The sequence below is a fragment of the Pelophylax lessonae genome, assembly GCF_965119305.1.
Source record: "Pelophylax lessonae genome assembly, chromosome: 1".
Classification (NCBI taxonomy): domain Eukaryota; kingdom Metazoa; phylum Chordata; class Amphibia; order Anura; family Ranidae; genus Pelophylax; species Pelophylax lessonae.
In genome coordinates this window covers 320,640,696-320,663,478 of record NC_138768.1, presented here as the reverse complement: position 1 = coordinate 320,663,478, position 22,783 = coordinate 320,640,696, and the positions used below count along the sequence as shown (strand labels likewise).

At 42.2% G+C, this 22,783-nt stretch overlaps 1 protein-coding gene across 1 annotated transcript in view; it reads right to left on the bottom strand.

Moving 5' to 3' along the window:
* The window catches only part of PNP (purine nucleoside phosphorylase), a 54,666-nt gene extending 32,237 nt beyond the window's left edge, over positions 1-22,429 (bottom strand). Inside the window, exon 1 of the mRNA XM_082244048.1 lies at positions 22,281-22,429. Coding sequence (XP_082100174.1) covers positions 22,281-22,306 — 26 coding nt within the window. The 5' untranslated portion in view covers positions 22,307-22,429. The remainder of the gene's footprint in view (positions 1-22,280) is intronic.
* Positions 22,430-22,783: the final 354 nt, after the last annotated feature.

Sequence of the window (22,783 nt, the reverse complement as noted above, 5' to 3'; positions counted from 1 at the left end):
TTTTGTTGGTCGGAATGTGCCTAGACTGCACACGAATTTTCTCGGCCAACAAAAATCTACTTCAGAAGTGATGTCATGTGCTTGTTTACTTTCCGTGTGTTTTTTCTTCTCTGAGCATGCCCAGTCTTGCTCATCTGATTTTTGTCTGCCGAAATCTGTACTGACTGATGGAAAACTGGCCGTTGTGTTGACGGCCAACAAAAATTTTAGAGCCTGCACACCAGATTTTTTTCGGCCGAAAAGTCGGAGTCGGTTGTCGGAAGCATCATACTAACAAGCCGAAAATCGGCCGATCGGACGTTGGCCGAAAATTCACAGCCAACCATCGACGCGTGTGTACGAGGCATAAGTATGTATTCATGTTGTTTCAGGAGCCCTGGGAGATGTAATCAATTCTGCTTTAAATGACCCACCACCTTCCCATAGCTTTTATGAGCTCCTCTGGTGAGATCTCTGTTGAAATACCCAAATCCTATTTCTTGTCCTTGGGAACTCACTGCTCTTCTTTCAACAGTAATGAAATATACATAAAAAAAAAAAACCCAAAAGAGTGAACGGAGCACCTTAATACAGATATCCTCCTAAGAAACAAGAAAAGCTAGTAGATATTATATCCTTCTAACGTTTATTTAACTGGAAATATCAGTTTTCACTTTACTCTCATAAAGTACAATTCATGGCACAATCCATTACATAAACAGACCTTTACTATCCATATAAGTTTGTTTTATACAACTTTTCCCTGAATGATTATAAAAATGTTTGAAAAAAAAAAAGGTTGGAAATAATTGCATTTGTTCTGGAATACTTTGAATTCTTTCCCCCCTCTGATGCCAAGCATATGACCAATAGTGAGGCATGGGTCATGTGGTCTCTTCCATGGGAATTTTGGCGAATGATCATCTGGCAGTGCTAATAGGTCAACACTTTACATCTTCTTAAGATGAGGACATGTGACTAATGCATCAGCAAAGATATAACTGGATTATGTTCTGCTCTTTATAGCACACCTATGTGGATGCATGTTTGGGAGAGTTTGCAAAGGTGTCCATACATTAGTTGGAACATTACTGACTGCAAAGTCGCATGACAAGTCGTACTCCATGAAAACCCTCCTCTTCAGAGAAGCCTTTCCTACCCACACCTAACAACTATACTTCCATTTTCTCCTTCAGCCCATCCCCCAAGGTTATTGCCTTTTGTTTCACTTGACCCTCCCTTCTAGATTGTAAGCTCTAATTCCTCCTGTATTGAATTGTATTGTAACTGTATTGTCTTCCCTCACATTGTAAAGCGCTGCACAAACTGTTGGCGCTATATAAATCCTGTATAATAATAATAATAATAATAATAATAATAAAAAAAAAAGATATGCATATATACTTGCTTCTACCATTACAACTAATGCACAGGGAAGGATATAGGTAGGGGCTGCACACATTTAGGGCTCTTTCACATAGGCGAACAGTTCAGATCCGCATGTCTGTTTTTTGGGCGGATCTGAACGGTCCCCCCATGCATCCCTATGGGGCATTGGATGTCAGCGGAGACATGTCTACTGACATCCGATCCGATCTGTCAAATCCGGACGGATAGAAACCCTATTCTCCATCGGTTCAGCAGATCGGATGGGATTGGATGAGAACGGACTGACGGTCCGTTCCCATCCGATTTTTCCCATAGAGATGCATGGGGCACTGACAGCTGTGTCTCCGCACACAGCGCGGAGAACAGCTGTCATCCTCCTGCTCAGCGGGGGATCGGCCGATCAATCCCCCGCTGAGAAAAACGGAGTCCGTCCGACGGACGGGGTGTGTGAAAGGGGCCTAATTCCAAGCTAATCATGGTAATCTGTCTATGATCAATCAAAGAATATTCTGTCAAAAATAAAAATCTGCCAAGCAGAAGCAGGGAAAAGTTTACTAATTTATGCCCAAGCATTTTAAAGTGACTGAGGGAAACTTAATAAAATCTGTTGAACTTTTGGAAAAGATATCTACTGATCTGTATATTAAATGCAATGTCATTATGATACAAAATGTATGTAAGCATTTTTAAAGTCACACCAAAATTATTTACAAATACTAAAATGATAATTCATAATATGTACTCACAAAAGATAAACTTTATGTATCTTTTCAATAAAACAACTGAACAACTTTCATACAAAAGGGCCCTTATTCTACAAGGGAAGGACAAAATAACAGAAACACTAGATGAAAAGAAAAACTAGAAGCCTTCTTCTCCTTGAATAACAATGCAAAATCCCACTACGTATAGCTCAGGATTTGTAGAGTAATGCCCCGTACACACGTACCGAATGTCGGCCGTAAATCTTCGGCCGACGACCGATCGGCCGATTGTCGGCTTGTTAGTATGATGCTTTCGACAGCCGACAGCGCATTTTCGGCCGAACAGAATCTGTCGTGCAAGCATTAAAATTTTTTGTTGGCCAAAACCAGAACGGCCGATTGTTCGCCAGTCAGTACAGATTTCGGCCGACAGACAGCAGATTTGCAAGACTGGGCATGCTCAGAAAAGAAAAAAGACAAGGAAAGTTAACCATCACATGACATCACTTCTGCAGTCGGCTGTTGTTGTCCGACAAAATTCGTGTGCAGTCTTTTGCAGTTTTCAACAGACACGACAGCCCTGGACAAAAGACGGCCGATCGGTCGGCCGACGATCGGTACGTGTGTACGGGGCTTAAAGGCAAAGGGTGCATTCCTCTTCATAAGGTCCTTTATGCAGTTATATTTGTATGTAGTTATTTTTTACATAGTTGGTAAGGTTGAATAAAGACACCAGTCCATCTAAAGACACCAGTCCATTTTTGGTTATTTTGGGTCCTTTATATAGCTATTTGTGGGTATTTCATTCACCACATGTATACTACTTCTTTATAGTACAAATTAAGTACATTATACAGAACCAGCACATTCAATATTAGATTTCTGGATTTCAAGTTATGTAGTTCTAGTTCAGAAGAATTAAAGCGGTTGTAAACCTAAAATAAAAAAAACCTGCAAGACAGAGGCATAATGAGCAAGTATGCATTGCATACTAGCTCATTATGAATTACTTACCTTAGAACGAAGCCCCGAACACCGCTGCGGGCGCTGACATGATCCCGCGGCATCTCTTCCGGGTTCGGCGGCTCCGGCGCTGTGATTGGCCGGAGCCGCTATGACGTCACTCCCGCGCATGCGCGCGGGAGTCATTTTCCAGCAGGCTCCCGGCAAGGGAAGCTGAAGGTCCTTCCAAGCGCATGCGCCACTCGTGTGAGCGGCTGCATGCACTGCAAAATATCTCCTAAAGCGTGCCAGTTTAGGAGATATTAATTGTACCTACAGGTAAGCCTTATTATAGGCTTACCTGTAGGTAAAAGTGAAAAAAAGCGGTATACTACCGCTTTAAGAGCATTGAGATGGGAGAGACCAACATCTACAATGGGGTCTGGAGGGCAGATGTTTTAGCATTTGGATCAACATCTGGATTGGTTGCTTCAGGCACATTTTTGTACCCTCATTATATTTTCAGTATTCTGTCTCATCTAATAACATGCTTGTAGCTAGCAAGTAGCTTTCTTTCCTCCATTCAAACTGAACCACTGAAAAAACACACTTTAGGGCCCTTTCACACGGGCGCTCCGTATGTCTGCAAATCATCCTATTTTTTTGCGGATGATTTGCGGACATAATGTAAGTCTATGGCATTGCGGATGTCAGCGGAATACCATCCGCTGACATCCGATTTCCTTCCTTTCAGTTCTGTTCCGTTTTTTAGAACGGAACTGAACCCTATTTTTTCATCTGTTCAAAAAACGAAAAGGAAGGAAAATCGGATGTCAGCGGTGTCATCCGCTGACATCCGCAATGCCCATAAACTTACATTATGTCCGTATATCATCCGCAAACGGATGGGATGATATGCGGACATACGGAGCGGATGACACAAATGTCATCCGCTCCGTGAAAAAAAAAAAAAAGTGCCGGAGCGGATCGCAATGCGGTCCGCTCCATGTGAAAGAGCCCTGAGGGTCCTTTCACACGAAAGATCCGATCAGATCCGCCTGTCAGTTTTTTAGGCAGATCTGATTGGATCCTCCATGCATCCCTATGGGGCAGCGGATGTCAGCGGAGACATGTCCGCTGACACCCGCTGCCATCCGCATCTGATCCTGTCCGTGAAATCCGGACGGATGGAAACCCTATTTTTGTGTGTTTACTGGTTACCTGACTCCCAGCATGCACCTGTGAAACATGCACATGGGACTCAAAAATCCCACCAAAAACACAGCAGTGTTCAGTTGTTTATTTGTTTTTAATTGATTTCAGGATGGTGAGTTTTGGTGCTCTTTTTAAAGTGGTTCTAAAGGCTGAAGGTTTTCCTTACCTTCATGAATATGCACTTCTGTATCCAGCTCCCCCCCCCAAAGCCCCCCCCCCCCCCCGCTTAGGCCCCTTTTACATTTGTGTGACTTGTCCTGCGTTTTGGGACTGAAAAGTTGCATGACAAGTCGTACCGTTCATTTCTGTGCGACTTCAAGTCATAATGACTTCAAAGTAGTCACTGCACTACTTTGGGCCAATTTTAATGCGTTTTGGGGCCCATAGACATAGGCACTGCTTCAAGTCCAGTCAAAATCACGGTAAAATCGCAGCAAAAAAATTGCCCAAAAAATTCCCGGTAAAATCACGCAACTTTTAGGTTGCATTGGTGTGAAAGGGGCCTTATACTTACCTGAGCCCCATCGTGATCCAGCAATGTGCCCAAGGGCAGCGTCTCTCTCCGCTCTGTCCCACCTTAACAGGCTATTGGCTCCTGCTGCTGTCAATCAAACTCTGTGATGAGGGAGTGTGTCAGGCGGCTCCGATTGCCACCTGACACCAGCGATCGTTCCCCACTGAGAGAGAAGGATGGTTCGGCTGTTGTAAACACAGCTGACTGTTCTTCTCCCTGAAATGATCACAGAGCTAATGTGATCCTTCTATATAGGATCAAATGTCTCTGTGGTCATCTCAGAAGCCATGCCCCCCCACAGTTAGAATCACTCCCCTAGGGTCACATTTAACCCTTTGAGCACCTATACTGTTAACCCCTTCCCTGCCAGTGTCATTATTACAGTAATATTTTTAGCACTTACTGTAGTAATGTCACTAGTACCCACAGAAGTGTCAAAAATGTCAGTTAGGGGTCAGTTAGGAGTCCGATCTGTCCGCCGCAATGTCACAGTCCCGATAAAAATCGCAGATCGTCGACATTACTAGTAAAAAAATAAAAAAACAATAAAAATGACATAAATCTTTCCCGTAGTTAGTAGACGCGATAACTTTTGCGCAAACTAATCAAAATACGCTTATTGCAATTTTTTTTTTTTTTTACCAAAAATATGTAGCAGAAAACAAATTGGCCTGAAATGTTAAAAAACTTTGATTTTTAAATTTTTTGGGGGGGGGGGGATATTATATAGAAGAAAGTGAAAAATATATATTTTTTTTTTTCGAAATGGTTGCTCTTTTTTTGTTTACAACACAAAAAATAAAAATTGCACAGGTGATCAAATACCACCAAAAAAAAGGACGTAAATTTTGTTTGGGTTACAGCGTTGGACGACTGCGCAATTGTCCGTTAAAGTAACGCAGTGCCGAATCACAAAATAGGGCCTGGTCATTAAGGGGGCAAATCCTTCCGGTCTTAAAGTGGTTAAACAGGGCAGTAAAGATGCCACTTTTAAATACGCACCATATCTGCCGTGCACTGGTGATAAGAGTTTTTTATAGATTTAGAGGGAAATATTTTTATTGCGCTTTTCTTATGCTTTTAGCAGGGTAAGAAAAAATCCACCAGTGTGAAAGGGCCATTCTTTTTTTTTTTTTTTTCTGATACACTATTTACTGCCATAATAATTCACAACATAAAGTATTTATGCTAGGCTAGATGAAACCATCACAAACATATGAAGTTATTTACTTTGTAAAGTAAACAACTACAAGGTTGCTAAAATAACAAACTGTTTATATTTTGCCTGCCTTACATTTGTTACATTTAGATTGCTGATGATACAAAAACAAATCTCCAGCCATATTGTTACTCTCTAAGAGCCCATTCACACAGGGGCGACACGACTTGCTGAGGCGACCTGTGAAGTCGCGGTGCACAGCGTGCACCGTGACCTCGGCGCGACATGCACGGACTTCATATAATTGAAGTCAATGCAAGTCGCCTCCAGGTCACCCCAAAGTAGTACAGGACCCTTTCTCTAAGTCGGAGCGACTTGTGTCGCTCCTATTAGAACGGGTCCTTTGCTAATCAATGGCAGGCAACCGACCGCGACTTGTCAGGCGACCAAGTCGCCTGACAAGTCGCGCTAGTGTGAATGGGGACTTACTGTTTCATTATTCTTTCTTTCTTTCATTATTCTTTCTTACTGTTTCATTATTCTTTCTTTCATTCATTATTCTTTCTTACTGTTTCATTATTCTTTCTTTCATTCATTATTCTTTCTTACTGTTTCATTATTCTTTCTTACTGTTTCATTATTCTTTCTTACTGTTTCATTATTCTTTCTTTTATTATTCTTCCTTACTGTTTCATTATTCTTTCTTACTGTTTCATTATTCTTTCTTTCATTCATTATTCTTTCTTACTGTTTCATCATTCTTTCTTTCATTCATTATTCTTTCTTACTGTTTCATCATTCTTTCTTTCATTCATTATTCTTTCTTACTGTTTCATTATTCTTTCTTTCATTCATTATTCTTTCTTACTGTTTCATTATTCTTTCTTTCTTTCATTATTCTTTCTTACTGTTTCATTATTCTTTCTTTCTTTCATTATTCTTTCTTACTGTTTCATTATTCTTTCTTTCTTTCTTTCTTTCATTATTCTTTCTTACTGTTTCATTATTCTTTCTTTCTTTCATTATTCTTTCTTACTGTTTCATTATTCTTTCTGCACTTAGTACACACATTACCCTTGTCAAAAACAAATCTATTATGCAACATGAACTATAATCACCTTTGCATTAGTTTATGTTTTTTACAGTGAAGGCCACGGGCACTTGCTATCAGACCACAGTGCTTAAAGCAAAGTTCATGGCCTAGAAGGTGGTATAAATTGTAATGGAAAAGAATATGCAGGGTGTGTTCAGGTCTCATGAAAGAGTTAAGTGACGGCAGCACAAAAATTCAATGTTTAATGCTATAAGAAGGAGGGATGCTCTCCGCCTATCAGAGCAGGCTATTTTCTCACACCCACCGTGGAAAACCAATCATGACTCAGTAGTTAAGAACCACAAGAACACACCCTCTTGGTAACACAAAGCCATGGAATCTATTACTTCTCTAAACAAATGATCTCTGTCTCCTGTATTCATTCTTCCCGTATACAAGTCACACTTAAGCCGAATACACACTATACAACTTTTGTTGTTTGATTTCCTTTAGATTTACTTTCAACTATGTAGTGCAAGGGCCTGCCTGACTGCATACAAATTAAAAGTGTTTAGGTTTGACCTCATATTATATGGTTTTGGTAAGTCTAAAGGAACAAATCTATAGAGAATGTTATAGTGTGTATCCAACTTTACTGTGCTGGGAATCTTCCTGTCTGGCATTCTCTTTAGTTGCCCCCTTTCTGTTATGCCCCGTACACACGTTCAGATAATCGGACGACATATCGTTCGCATTTTGTTGCATGATGCTAACATCGAATTCAACAATGCGTACAAACCGTATGATTTTTGTCGTACGATTCTGGAAAAGCTTTGTGGTTGCTTAGCTACGTATCAGATGGTGCAAAACAAAAACAATGGAAGCCAGGCTTTTTCCGTGCTATTTTAGTGGTTTTGAGCATGCGCGGTCTTTGTCGAACGATTTTTAGCGGATGCATAGTGTACTGATGAAACGATTGTCGTTCGCGAGGCTGTCGTACGACAGAAGTTTTCCTGTTTGTATCTTCAGATTTTGTTGGATGAACTGTCGTGATCGGCTGTTGAAAGCTGTGTACTAACGATCAGATTATTGTGCGATCAGGTCGAAAGCAAGTTTTATCGTACGATTATCGGAACGTGTGTACGGGGCATTAAAGTGTTCCCTTTCCCATACCAGAAGAATATGATTCTACTAAAGTCTTGTCTACAAGCATTTTTCTGTTTCCTATTCTGAATTATAATTTGGATCCTAGAATTGTGAACTTTTTCTGATTTGTTGCTTTTGTTATGCATTGTATTTTTATAAAAGCAGCACTGAGTTGTGACTGTTTTTATTCCTCTAGAATAGATGAAGGCATGTGAATGTGATGTTTACCCACATCGTAAATGCATGGCAAATATGATTGCAATTTACAACATTGTAAAAAGCAAACAATTTCTTCTCGATAGAATCTAAAAGCATGCTTTCTCTTGGCTGCATCTGACTTACTTCTAAGCCTGGCTCCAATATATATATATATATATATATATATAGGTATATAAAGGCTTAGTACAGATAACAGACACAGGGGTTGGCTTACCAAAGGTAAATAGACTGATCCCTTGCAAGGGATTTTCCATTAGCTTAAAGAGGTTGTAAACCCATGAAACTTTTTTTTTTTTTTTTTGCTGCAACCTGAAAGAGAAACCCATAATGAGCTAGTATGCATCGCATACTAGCTCATTATGAAATACTTACCTAAGAACGAGCCCCCCGTCGTGCCGCCCGCTTAGCTGTATGACGGGCGACATGTCCAGTCGCCCGTCTTCCGGGATCGCGGCATTCGGCCATCTGATTGGCCGGAGCCGCAGTGACATCACTCTCGCGCACGCGCGCGGGAGCCGACGGTCACGGCACAGGGCTCTGAAGAAACGCCACCAGCAGCCGTTCCTTCAGAGCGCATGCACCACTGACGTCACTGGCTGCATGTAAGGTAAATATCTCCTAAACGGTGAATGTTTAGGAGATATTTACAGTACCTATAGGTAAGCCTTATTATAGGCTTACCTATAGGTAAAAGTTGTAGAGGAGGGTTTACTTCCTCTTTAATGAATAAAGGCTCCTTTCACACAGGCTTTCCGATCCGGTCCGCCTGTCAGTTTTTCAGGCAGACCTGATCGGATGCTCCATGCAGCCCTATGGAGAAGTGGATGTCAGCGGTGACATCTCCGCTGACACCCGCTGCTATCCGATCCTAACCTGTCCGTGAAATTTGGATGGATGGAAACCCTATTTTCCATCCATCTGGAGGATCGGATCAGATGAAAACGGACAGGCGGTCCGTTATCATCCGATCTCCCATAGAGGATAGCGGGGATCTGACAGGTCTGTCTCGGCACACAAAGAGAAGAGGGACCTGTCATCCGCCTGCTCAGCGGGGATCGGCGGATCGATCCCCGCTGAGCAAAATGGAGTCCGTCGTGAAAGGGGCTTTAGGAGTGAAACGGAGTCCGTCTGAAAGGAGCTTTAGGCAAATATCTGCTGATCCTTTTTTTCCCCTTGCACATGATTGTGTATTCTTCGCAAATATTATTTTGCACCACAGTTATTAACCTAAGGGAAAACTCCCTTGCAAAGTAAACAGCTTATCAGTAAATCAATCCCATTGTGTTACATGTTTCAACAAATGCAAATACAAACCACTTGGTATTAGAAAACCAATGATTACCATTTTCAATTTCATGTCTTTATGCTCCTGGTCTTGCCATTTTTGGCCAGATTGCCAAACAATTTGGTGTCTATGGAACACCAGCACAGGCTGACAGGTGAGGATTGTGGGGGTGGGAGCAACCATGTGTGTGGGATGTTGGTAAGCCTTATCAGATCACTTTAATTTTCCCCTAAAAGCATACCTCCCAACTTTTTGTGTTGGGAACGAGGGACACCTATTAGCAAAAGTGTGTAAGCATAGGACACCCCCTTAAAGGAAAATCTGTATATACAGTGGGGAAAATAATTATTTGATCCCCTGCAGATTTTGTAAGTTTACCCACTTACAAAGAAATGAAGGGTATATAATTTTTATCATAGGTGTATTTTAAATGATAGAGAGAGAATATCAACCAAAAATCTAGAAAAAAAAATAAAAATAAAACAAATGCTATAAATTAGGTTGCAGTTCAGTGAGTAAAATAAGCATTTGATCCCCAAGCAAAACATGACTTAGTACTTGGTGAAGAAACCCTTGTTGGCAAGCACAGAGGTAAGACGTTTCTTCCAGTTAGTGACCAGGTTTGCACACCTCTCAGGAGGGATTTGGGTCCACTCTTTTTTTTTACAGATTTTCTCTAAATCCTTAAGGTTTCTTGGCTGTCTCTTGACAACTCAAAGTTTCAGCTCCCTCCATACATTTTTTCTATAGGATTATGAGCTGGAGACTGACTAGACCACTCCATGACCTTAATGTGCTTCTTCTTGAGCCACTCCTTTGTTACCTATGTTTTGGGTCTTTGTCGTGCTGGAAGACCCATCCATGACCCACCTTTAGTGTTCTGGTGGAGGGAAGAAGGTTCTCATCCAAGATTTTATAATACATTGCCCCGTTCATTGGCCCCTCTATGCGGTAAAGTCTGCCTGTACCTTTAACAGAGAAACAGCCCCTAAGCATAAGCTCCGTGCTTGACTGTAGAGATGGTGTTCTTATGGTCATAGTCAGCATTTTTCTTTCTCCAAACACGGAAGTTGAGTTACTGTCAAAGAGCTCAATTTTGGTCTCATCGGACCACATCACTTTTTCCCAATCCTTTTCTGAATTATTTAGATGTTCATTGGCATGACTGTACATGTGCCTTTTTGAGGAGGGGGACTCCCTGCATTTTCCATAGTTTTGTCTATAAATCTTCTGACCTTATAGTCTAGCCACTTGCCAACCGCAATACGTACCAGCTTGAAAGTGGTTTACTGGGTTTAATGGCTGAAGCTGATGGCTGAAAACCCAGAGTTTTTTTTTTTAGCAGCGATTCTCTAACTAGCCGCTGAATCGCCCCGCTGCTCACTGGTGTTTCTCGGGCTTACTGTTTTTCCTGTAGAGCCCAAGAAATAATCAGAGGCTATAGAGGCGAATAGAGACCAGATTGTCTCTATGATCTGGGAAGATGTCATGGCGTCACTTCTGGTCTAGGGTGGAAGTAAACACTTTTTTTTTTTTAACCAAAAGTTTTAATCTTTTTTTATGATCTTTTGCTTTTAAAGGTAGAGGAGAAGTTTGGAGTCTTATAGACCCCAGATCTCTCCATAAAGAGGACCTGTTATCTCTTATTTCTATTACAAGGGAATGTTTACATTCTCTGTCATAGGAATAAAAGTGATAAAAAAAAATTAATGGGACAGTGAAAAAACAAAATAAATAAGAAAAAAATAAAACGTGCAGAAGCACCAAACATGTGAGGTATTGCCACGAACGTTAGAGCGAGAGCAATAATTCTAGTGCTAACCTGTAAAAAATGTCAACACGTCAGCAATGAAGATTTTTAAATATTAAAAATGCATTAAAGTGTATTTTTTCCAAAGAAATTGCGCCCAAAAAACTGCTGCGCAAAAAAAGGCAATGATTGCCATTTTATTCTCTATGGTCCCTGCTATATATATATATATATATATATATATATATATATATATATATATAATGTTTAGTGGTTCTAATAAGAAAAAATACTGTTTTTTACTTGTAACCAAAAAGTGCCAGAAAAGGCCTGGCCCTTTATGCTGGGTTTACATACAGTTATATGCAAATTGGATGTGTTTTAGAAACACATCCAATTCGCATAACATGTGAATGTGACCAGCTCTCAATGGAGCCGGTTCACACATGTCTGGGGCGGCCATGGTGTAGTTTGGAAAAAGGTTCTGTATGTTTTTTCTTGTCTCGTTCAGGTGCAAAATTAGGGAAAAAGTCGGTCCTGAATCGCACTTGAACCGGTGAACACAAATGTACTGCACTCTGGACTGCAACCCGAAGTCGGACATGTGTGAGTCCAGCCTTGGCTATCTACTGCTTGGGGTGGGGTTTTTTTTTCATCTTTAACCGGTTGCCGACCGCCGCACGACTATATACTGCGGCGGTCAGCCCCGGCCAGGCAGAGTGACGTATCGGTACGTCACTCGCCTGTCACTGACTTGCGAGCCTATCGCGGGCGGGCGCGCGCCCGCCGAGGCACGCGCCCGCCGCGGCTCGTTCACAGGCAAGTCAGTGCGTGTGACCGGCGGACTCGATGTCCGCCAGTCACACTGCGATCGCTCCTGTGAAGGGAGAAAGACAGAGCAGCTTGTGTAAACAAGCTGCCTGTCAGTTCTCCCTGTGTAAAAGTAAAGATCTGACCGTTCTACTATGTAGAACGGTTGATCTTTGCTTTTACACCAATAGGAATGTCCCTACACAGTAGAAAGCACGCCCCTAGGACACACTTAACCCCTCCCTGTCCAATAAAGTTAACCCCTTCCCTGCCAGTGTCATTTTTGCAGTAACAGTGCATATGTATAGCACTGATTACTGCAGTAATGTCACTGGTAACCCCAAAAGTGTCAAAAATGTCAGTCAAGGGTCCGATCTGTCCGCCGCAATGTCGCAGTACCGAAAAAAAAATCGCAGATCGCCGCCATTACGCGTTAAAAAAAAAAACACCAAAAATGACAAAAATCTTTCTCTTTGTTAGTAAACGCGATAACTTTTGCGCAAACCAATCAAAATACGCTTTTTGCGATTTTTTTTACCAAACATAGGTAGCATAAAACAAATTGGCCGAAAAATGTTAAAAAATTTTGATTTTTACTTTTTTTTTTGGGGAATTTCATATAAAAAAATGTGAAAAATATTGTTATTTTTGCAAAATTTACGCTCTTTTTTTGTTTATAGCGCGTGATCAAAAAATCGCACAGGTGATCAAATACCACCAAAAGAAAGCTCTGTTTGTGGGAAAAAAAGGACGTCAAATTCGTTTAGGTACAGCGTCGCACGACCGCGCAATTGTCCGTTAAAGTCACGCAGTAAAAAATCGCAAAAAGACCCCTGGTCCTTTAGCAGCCAAATCCTCCGGGGCTTAAGTGGTTAAAGCGGTAGTATAGTCATTTTTTTTACTTTTACCTACAGGTAAGCCTATAATAAGGCTTACCTGTAGGTACAATTAATATCTCCTAAACCTACACGGTTTAGGAGATATCTGCCCTGCATGCAGGCGCTGACGCTAGCGGCGCATGCGCTCTGAAGGTCCGGCGGACCTTCAGAGTTCCTTGCCGGGCACTTGCCGGAAAATGACTCCCGCACACATTCGTGGGAGTGACGTCATCGCGGCTCTGGCCACTCACAGCGTGGGAGCCGCCGAACCCGAAAGAGACGCTGAGGGAATATGACAGCTCCCACAGCGGTGTCCGGGAGACCATGTCGGGGCTTTGCTTTAAGGTAAGTATTTCATAATGAGCTAGTATGCAATGCATACTAGCTCATTATGCCTTTGTCTTGCAGGGTTTGTTTTTTGTTTTTTTTCCCCGGCAGTTGTAAAGTCAGAAGGTTTTTTTATCTTAATTCTTTGCATTAGGATAAAAAGCCTTCTGTGTGTAGCAGGTGCTCCAGCACCCCCTAATACTTACCTTAGCCCCCTCTCTATCCTTTGATGTCAAGGCCATCCGGGACTCTCCCTCCTGATTGGCTGAGACACAGCAGCCACTGGCTCTTGCTGCTGTCAATAAAAATCAGTTAGCCAATCAGGAGAGAGGGCGGGGCTGAATGACAGCTTCATGTCTGAATGCACACACGGAGCTGCAGCTTGGCCTGGGTGGCCCCATAGCAAGCTGCTTGTTGTGGGGGCAGTCGACAGGAGGGAGGGGCCAGGAGCAGCGAAGAGGGACCCAAGAAATAGGAGGATCCAGGTTGCTCTGTGCAAAACCAACTGCACAGAGGAGGTAAATATAACATGTTTGTGATTTTTTTAAAAAAATTATTATTTTAAACAATTATACCAGCCCAGCCTCCTAGTTTGTTGTCTTTGATTGGCTGAAATCTACTCAGTACTAAATCTACCCTGATCAAACATTTCCATTCCTATTTGTTTGCGTCTAGCTTCTCACACAATGCAGACAACCTAAGCTTGTGTGCAGCAAAACATGTGCTCACCCCAAGGCCAATTTAAAGTTGCCTGCAGTTAAGAAGGACACGGCGGTGTATTTTAAAATGTTTCCCTTGTGTATTATCTAGAAAATAAGTATACCAGAGAAAATAGAAAAATCATGGGACTTTATGATGAGTCTTGCTTCCCTTATGTCATATGTTTATGTATATGAGGTTATTGTGAGCATTCTTAGTGACTATACTATTTACATACATAGGGAGAAGTCCTATGATGATGTGTTATGTCATCTATTGTTTTTAAAGGGGTTTGTAAACCCCCAACTTTACAGCTTTTAGCGCCGGTTCACATTACCGCGACGCTACTTGCAGGGGCGACCTCCGAGATCGCGGTGCGAGCAGCGCGCCGCAACCTCGGAGCGGCCGCCACGGACTTCATAACATTGAAGTCTATGGTGGTCGCCTCCTGGTCGCCCCAAAGAAGCTCCGGACCCTTTTTCTAGGTCGGAGCGACTTGTGTCGCTCCTATTAGAATGGGTCCGCAGCTTCCCTATGGGAGGCGACCTGCGGCGACCTGTGAGGCGACCAGGTCGCCTCACAGGTCGCCCCAGTGTGAACCGGCACTTAAAGTTTTATACAATAAATATTTCTTTATTTATTTTTATTAATGATTGTGTATTGAAAATTATATTGAGAGGAGGTTCAACACCTTTAAAGTCCCACTAGTTTTCTATTTTCTCTACAATGTCCTTTTTTTTTTGGATGTGGTGTTGACTTGGTCAACCAGCACTTCAGGTCCGGTTCACACTTATGCGAGTGCGGGAAGGCTGCAAATCCGCAGCCTGTTCCCGCATCGCACACGCACCCCCGGCAGTTCACACTGCCATATGCGATACGCTGGGGGTGTCAATGTAATCTTAACGACACCCCCAGTTTGATCGCATATCGCAGTGCGATCGTGCAGTTCGCACAGGATCGGATTGCACAAGTGTGAACCGCTGTGCGATCCGATCCTGATGCGGCTTCCAAAAAGGGTCCCTGTGCGTGTTTGGTGCGGCTGCGGTGCGAATTTAGCCATACAAACTGTATGGCTAAACTCGCACCACACAGCCGATCGCATGTAATGTCGGAGAGGTGCGCTCCGACATTACATGCGAACCCCGCACTCGCACAAGTGTGAACCGGGGCTCAGTGTTTCTTCCAAAAAAATAAGTACGCCACCCAAACAAGTATTAAATCTTTAGAAGGTTTTGTTTTCATAATGGATAGAGAAAAGGAGGGTATAACCCCTGTGAGGTTTTTTTTTTTCTGTCATTTGTGTCCAATTGGGAAGATTTCCCTTCACTTCCTGTCACGCAGCCAAACAGGAAGTGAGAGGAAATCACTTCAATCCCTAATAGCCAGGATCACCAGAACTGATGTCATCCATTGGAAGATTTCCCCTCTATTTCTTTTCTGGTGACAACCCAATATGTAGGTTTTTTGTTCACTCTCACTGGTAAAGAGGACAAATAGAGAGGGAGGGTTGCGCAGACAACAATAAAAACCTAAGAGATGTGCTAGCCCCTTTTAGTTTTAGTTGTACTTTTACACATTACAAGGAAGCACAAGGGGCAGTATGATGCAGCAACTAAAAGCAATTACTGAGATTTCACCTTCATGTGATGCTTTACATAGCCCTTAACTGTCCCTGATGTGGAACAAATTCCCTCTGTCCCTTCTTCCTCCTCCCTTGTCCCTCATTTTGGTCTGATCTATATAGTTGTACATAAAATGCACCTTTTATCTTTCAAAAACTGTTTCTCGGTGCCATCCCTATTATACAATTTCTAAATTGCTGCATTTGTACCTTTCAAAAGCCAATATAAAAGAATAGTAGTAGTAAAAAAAAAACACTTTTTTTTTTAGTGATCGACCAATATCAGTTCTTTGTTGCCGATACCAATATTTTGGCCAATGCATATCGGTATCGGCCGATATTGGCTGATATTTTCGTACATTTAAAAAATGTCTTTATTTTTTATTTTTAGCACTTGACAGGTACTGTTTTGGAGGGATCTGGGGGTCTAAAAGACCCCAAACCCCTCCTCTGCACTTAAAAGCATTCAAAACGCCAAGTTTGGCTGTTTTGAATACTGTCATTTTTTTTAATCTGGCGCCGAGTACCCGGAATTGATGTCATGACATCACTTCGGGGTTTTACATGGAGACCCGATCAGAGCCGAATGTGGCTTTGATTGGGTCTTCAGTGGCTGTGCAGGCTTGTTGTCTGGGTCTCCTGGTGGGACGGGAGACCTGGGTGAGCAAGGGAAGGCGGCTTCTCAGCTATGGACGCCGGTACCGGGGTGATGCCTCTAGCTGCAGGCATCACTCCGGTACAAGCACTTTCCCGAAATATCGGCAATATCGGCCACCTTATATAGGGGAAAGTGCATATCGGCCCCCAATATATCGGCTTTGCCGATAATCCATCGATCCCCACTTTTTTTGTATAATTCTCCCTTAAGGGGGCATGGTAGAAGGTGTGTCCTATGGCTACATAATTTTACTAATAGGTGTCCCTCTTTCCCATCTAAAAAAAAAAATACTTTATCCATCCAGTTAAGGGTCACATTTGTTTAGCTGTATAAATATCTAATTTTCATAATAGTCAAAAAGTTTCTCTTTGCAGGGTCTGAAATGCCCACCTAACTGCCAGGACTGGGTTTACAAGCCAATACTTTTGTCACCTATCTTCTCAGCCTCAGAACGGCACCCAGCCATTGTAGCACAGTAGATGTAGTTTACAATTAGCTGATTTGGGGGGAAACAATAGGCAACATGAGCACCATTACAACTGTGAAGTTCTCCACTACTGAAGAACTTTTCAAAACTAACATTTTGAACATGGTCCCAGTTCAATGTACTTTAAAGAAGGAGTATGGCCAAGGATCTTTTGGCCCTACTTCTGTTGGTCACAGAAGTGCACTTAGTATTGTACTCTTGTGACTAAAGCCCCGTACACACGATCAGATTATCGAGCGATCTGTCATCCGTTTTTTGTGGCATGCTAGTCTGATGTGGAAAGTGAAGAGGTTATTTTCATACAAATTTTCCCGTACGACAGAATTCTACTTCAGAAGTGATGTCATGTGTTGGATTGCTTTCTATGTGTTCTTTTGTTTCTGAGCATGCCTAGTCTTGCTCTTAAGATTTTTTTCCATCTAAATCTGTACTAATGAGACGAAAATCGGACGTTGTTTTGACGGACGACAAAAATTTTATAGCCTGCACATCGGGATTTTGTCAGCCGAAAAGTCGGAGTTGGCTGTCGAAAGCACCATACTAACAATCCGAAAATCGGCAGATCGGACGTCTAACAAATTTTCCCTACAGATTTTCTTATTGTGTGTACGGCCTTTAGATTCAGCTGATAGCGGGCTAAAGTCCGCTGTCGTCTGATGTCACAGAGCCAATCCAGCAATAATGTCGGGATCTGCCCACATGCTTGATCGGCAGCTGGCTCAGCCTCTCAGTGTGCTGCTGGGAAACTGAGCCGGCTGCTACCACTCCCTCCACAGCCCAGCGCTGCAGTGAACTCTGCAGGTACAGAGCAGAGAGACGGTGACTGACAGTCATTGCTCTGCGTTCAGAGCGAACCAGAGAATGGAGCGATCAGCAGTTTTTGACCACTCAGTTCTTGGTGTAGAGGCAGCTGGTGACAGGTTTTTGAATTTTGCTCTTCTCTTTTACCATTAGAGTCCAGCTAGCACAATAAAAAGAAGCTGATAAGAGAATAAAGAGAAGCTGAAGGCTGGTAATTGCCTCATTTACATATTTTGATGCAAATATACTGGTTTACCTAATCCTCTAGATGAGAAATTGCAGATATTTTCACACAGCTGCTGCAACAAGTATATTGAAATTCTAAGGTCACGTGACTGTGTGAAACTGGAAATGTAAAGTGTCCACATCTTCTGCGTAATTCATATGCATGTAAATTGCAAGATCTTCCAGAAAATATGTCAGTAACTGAGTTTCTTAACAGGATTTCAGTAATATCATTGGGACATTTGTCTGGAACTTCTTCAAATTCTGATTTAGTTCTATAGGATTTAAAGTGAATTAAATCTGCTCACATACAGCTGTTGTCTTTATAGGGCAGAACAGTAGTGATATTGTTAGGAATATCACAAATCTTCAATATTGATTCTAATCCAGAAAGTCTGCCAATAGATAATGATATCAGTCAGCCTTTAGGGCGTCTCACACAAGAACGCAGTGTGGGAAAGGCGTGTTCTGTGTACATTTGCTGCATTGTACTCAAACGCACTGTCTTTGCTGTGAGAGCCAATGCAATGTTATGTTTGCTCCAAATGCACTATGCGATTTAGTGTGGTGCGTTTGTTAATAGTAGTGCATGCACTACTTTTTTTCACATTCTGGTGCAATGGGCTGCAAAATCGCACTGCGTGGGGACGGGTAGGAATTGTACAGCAACGCATTGTTGTGTGATTCCTGACGTTTATGTGCATTACAAGTTTATTTGAATAGGCTGAAATCGCACTGAAATGCAGAAAAAGTAGTGCATGCACTACTTTTAAAAAACGTGCTGCATCAAATCGCATGGTACTGTTCATGCTGAACATTTCTGGACAACTGGCAACTCTGATACCACATTTTACAAGACAGTACACATACATGGGGGGGGGGGGGGATTATTAAATATTGGCACATGGAAAAAAATGTGCCAATTTCTATATGCACACTTAAAGTGATATTTTTTTTTTTTTTTTATAACAATGATGTTATACTTACCTGCTCTGTGTAATGGTTTTGCACAGAGCAGCCCCAATCCTCCTCTTCTCGGGTCCACCACCGGTGCCCTTAGCCCCTCCCTCTTGCCAAGTGTCCCAAAGCATGCAGCTTGCAATGGGGGCAATCAAGCCTGCTTGTTCTTAAGCCACGGCTCTGCATTTCCATTCACACACAGAGCCGCAGCTCAGCCCCGCACCCACTCTCTCCTCATTGGCTCACTGGCTGTGATTGACAGGAGCGGGAGCCAATGGCAGTCTCAGACATTAAAAAGGGAAAGTCCCCAGAGAGCCGAGGCTCTCGTGCACATTGCTGGGTGAAGGTGGGGCTCAGATAAATATTAGGAGGGGGGGGGGGGTTGGGGTAGGCTGTTATACACAGAAAGTTTTTGCCTTCATGCAAAGGATGCATGAAGGTTAAAAACCTTGAGCCTTTAGAACCACTTTAAGCTCTTTATACACCAAGCAAATAAAATGTCACAAGATAATTCAATAATTTGTTGCATCCTAGTGGTGGTTGTCCATCCATACAGATCCACTTCTCTCCCCCTGCAGTGCTGCCCTTCCTCACACAGTATTTACATCACTGTGCTAACGGTGTATATTTTACAAGGTATTAGGGCCGTTTCTCTTCGGCTTGGCTGCAGCGCGGGTGCACCCGAGGTTTTTACGCAGGTTACCTGCGTTTCCCCACATTTTCCCATAGACTTTCTATTATGTCGCGCATTTTTGACGCATTTTCTGAAAGCACACCGAAAGTCCTGCAAGCTGTATCTTTGGTGCGCTTTCAGAAAATGCACAAAAACGCCTGACATCATAGAAAGTCTATGGGAAAACGTGGGTGACCTACAGAAAAACAGCTAAACCGTAGCGTAGCAGTGTGAAGCGGCCCTAAATTGGAATATTTTGGAATATTTTGGCGCATGCTATCGGTCTTTAATAGAAAAATCCCTACTAACATGATTCGGCATGCTGGCATAACAATACATACAACTTGTGTAATAGCATTGTTGATTTGGCACAGAAAAAATTAGCTGATAAGTACACTAAAAAATAATGTATTTCAATTTGTTAAACCACCTTCCCTAGCAGTCTACACCAACTATATTACAGTGTTGTACATAAATTAGCTCCAGCTTCTTGGACAGCAGTGCCAAACCAATTATTGTCAACAAGTTGTCTTACTTGTCATTGAAGAGCACATATTTCCAGACTACAAGGAATAGAAAACCACAATAGATCAGTAGCTCAGCTAAGGGAAGAAAGTGGGGCTCCTTTTATATTAGACAGATCAGGAATCTGGATTACTAGCCTATTCAACTGTGTACAAATGTCAATTAAATGCATACAGATCTGATATAAACCTGTTTCTCATGCCAGGAAGGAATTACATGTAAAGGATCCCCTATCTCATTCTCTTATATATGCATGATCTGACTTTCAGCCCTGTCTAATCCCATGAAGGAATCAGATACAAGGGATCCCCCTATATAATTCCCTTATGTAAGCATGATCGGATACAAAGGAACCCATAAATATTTCCCTTAGGTAAGCATCATCTGGCTTTTCCCCATGTCTAATCCCAAGACTAAATCAAATAGGGAGTAACCCTTATATACTGTATCTAACCCCATGAAGAAATTAGATACAGGAGAACCCCTATACATTTCCCTTATGTAAGCATGATCTGATTTACACTAATATCTAATCCCATGAAGAACTCAGATACAGGAGAACCCCTATACATTTCCCTTATGTAAGCATGATCTGACTTACACTAATATCTAATCCCATGAAGAAATCAGATACAGGAGAACCCCTATACATTTCCCTTATGTAAGCATGATCTGACTTACACCCATATCTAACCCCATGAAGAAATCAGATACAGGAGAACCCCTATACATTTCCCTTATGTAAGCATGATCTGACTTACACTAATATCTAATCCCATGACGAAATCAGATACAGGAGAACCCCTATACATTTCCCTTATGTAAGCATGATCTTACTTACACCGATAGCTAACCCCATGAATAAATCAGATACAGGAGAACCCCTATACATTTCCCTTATGTAAGCATGATCTGACTTACACCCATATCTAGCCCCATGAAGAAATCAGATACAGGAGAACCCCTATACATTTCCCTTATGTAAGCATGATCTGACTTACACCCATATCTAGCCCCATGAAGAAATCAGATACAGGAGAACCCCTATACATTTCCCTTATGTAAGCATTATCTGACTTACACCCATATCTAACCCCATGAAGAAATCAGATACAGGAGAACCCCTATACATTTCCCTTATGTAAGCATGATCTTACTTGCACCCATAGCTAACCCCATGAATAAATCAGATACAGGAGAACCCCTATACATTTCCCTTATGTAAGCATCATCTGACTTGCACTAATATCTAACCCCATGAAGAAATCAGATACAGGAGAACCCCTATACATTTCCCTTATGTAAGCATGATCTGAATTTCACCCATATGTAGCCCCATAAAGAAATCAGATACAGGAGAACCCCTATACGTTTCCCTTATGTTAGCATGATCTGACTTGCACTAATATCTAACCCCATGAAGAACTCATGATCTGACTTTCACCCATTGGTAACCCCATGAAGAAATCAGATATAGGAGAACCCCTATACATTTCCTTTATGTAAGCATGATCTGAGTTTCACCCATAGCTAACCCCATGAAGAAATCAGATACAGGAGAACCCCTATACATTTCCCTTATGTAAGCATGATCTGACTTTCACCCATTGGTAACCCCATGAATAAATCAGATACAGGAGAACCCCTATACATTTCCTTTATGTAAGCATGATCTGACTTGCACTAATATCTAATCCCATGAAGAACTCATGATCTGACTTTCTCCCATTGGTAATCCCATGAAGGAATCAGGTAATTGCTATATATTTCCTGTTTTCTATAAGCAATGTAAGTCATCCAGCCAGTGAGTGCCATCCCTCACACACCTCCTCCATACAATGACACATAATGATGGCCCTGGGGTATTCTGAAAATCCGCCTACAACCGGTTTTCTGGTACATTATACAGGATCCACACTGCTAACACAGTTCATTGCTTTGATCAGATAGGAAAAGTTGAAGAAATCAGACACAGATGTGAGAAGAGGCATAATAAAGTGATTGATGAGTGTGTGAATGAATCCATCCACCCCTCCTTACTGCTCCTGCTGGGATCTAGGAAACCTCCATCCCCACCCCCAATCTACATGTGGATAAAGCAGCCTCTGTGTGCAATCCTCCACCATGACACATCAGTCTCCTCCATCCTAATCTACCTGTTACACATGAATATCATGACCTGGACTGAAAAATAGGCTTGATGTCTCCTATTTACTGATCATCTACCAAGTTCTAATTGGCAGCCATCCTTTCCTCCTCCTGACTCTGAGTCTGGTACTACCTGTGTTCCTCTCCGCAGTGTGCCATGGTAGATCAGTGTGGGGATGCTCGGCAAGTCCTCCTCCTCGGTATGTGGCTGTGACTTGTCACGTATAGCTCTGCATCCACCTGATTGAGGTCACAGATGACCTCATAGAAGGCAAGTCCCTGGGCGACCAATGGGGAGCTTCCCTGTGATGAGGATGCTGCTGACTAAGGAGGGTTCTGTGTGACTGCAGATCGCACACACAGGGAAGGAGCGGTGTATTATGTTACATCAGATCACACCTACATTTCACAGGGTGCTGTGATCCATGGATACTGTCATCAAAAGAACTCCTCACATCTTATATTCAGCAATGCAAAGAACTGACAAAGGGAAAGGGCTCAATGCTAAGACAGCACACAACATAGATCCATCAATAACAACAACCTGGGCTGGGCTCACTCTACTCATAGGATAGTAGACAGGACTTTAACTATATACTTATACAGTAAACCCCCCTCCATTGCGGGGGTTACGTG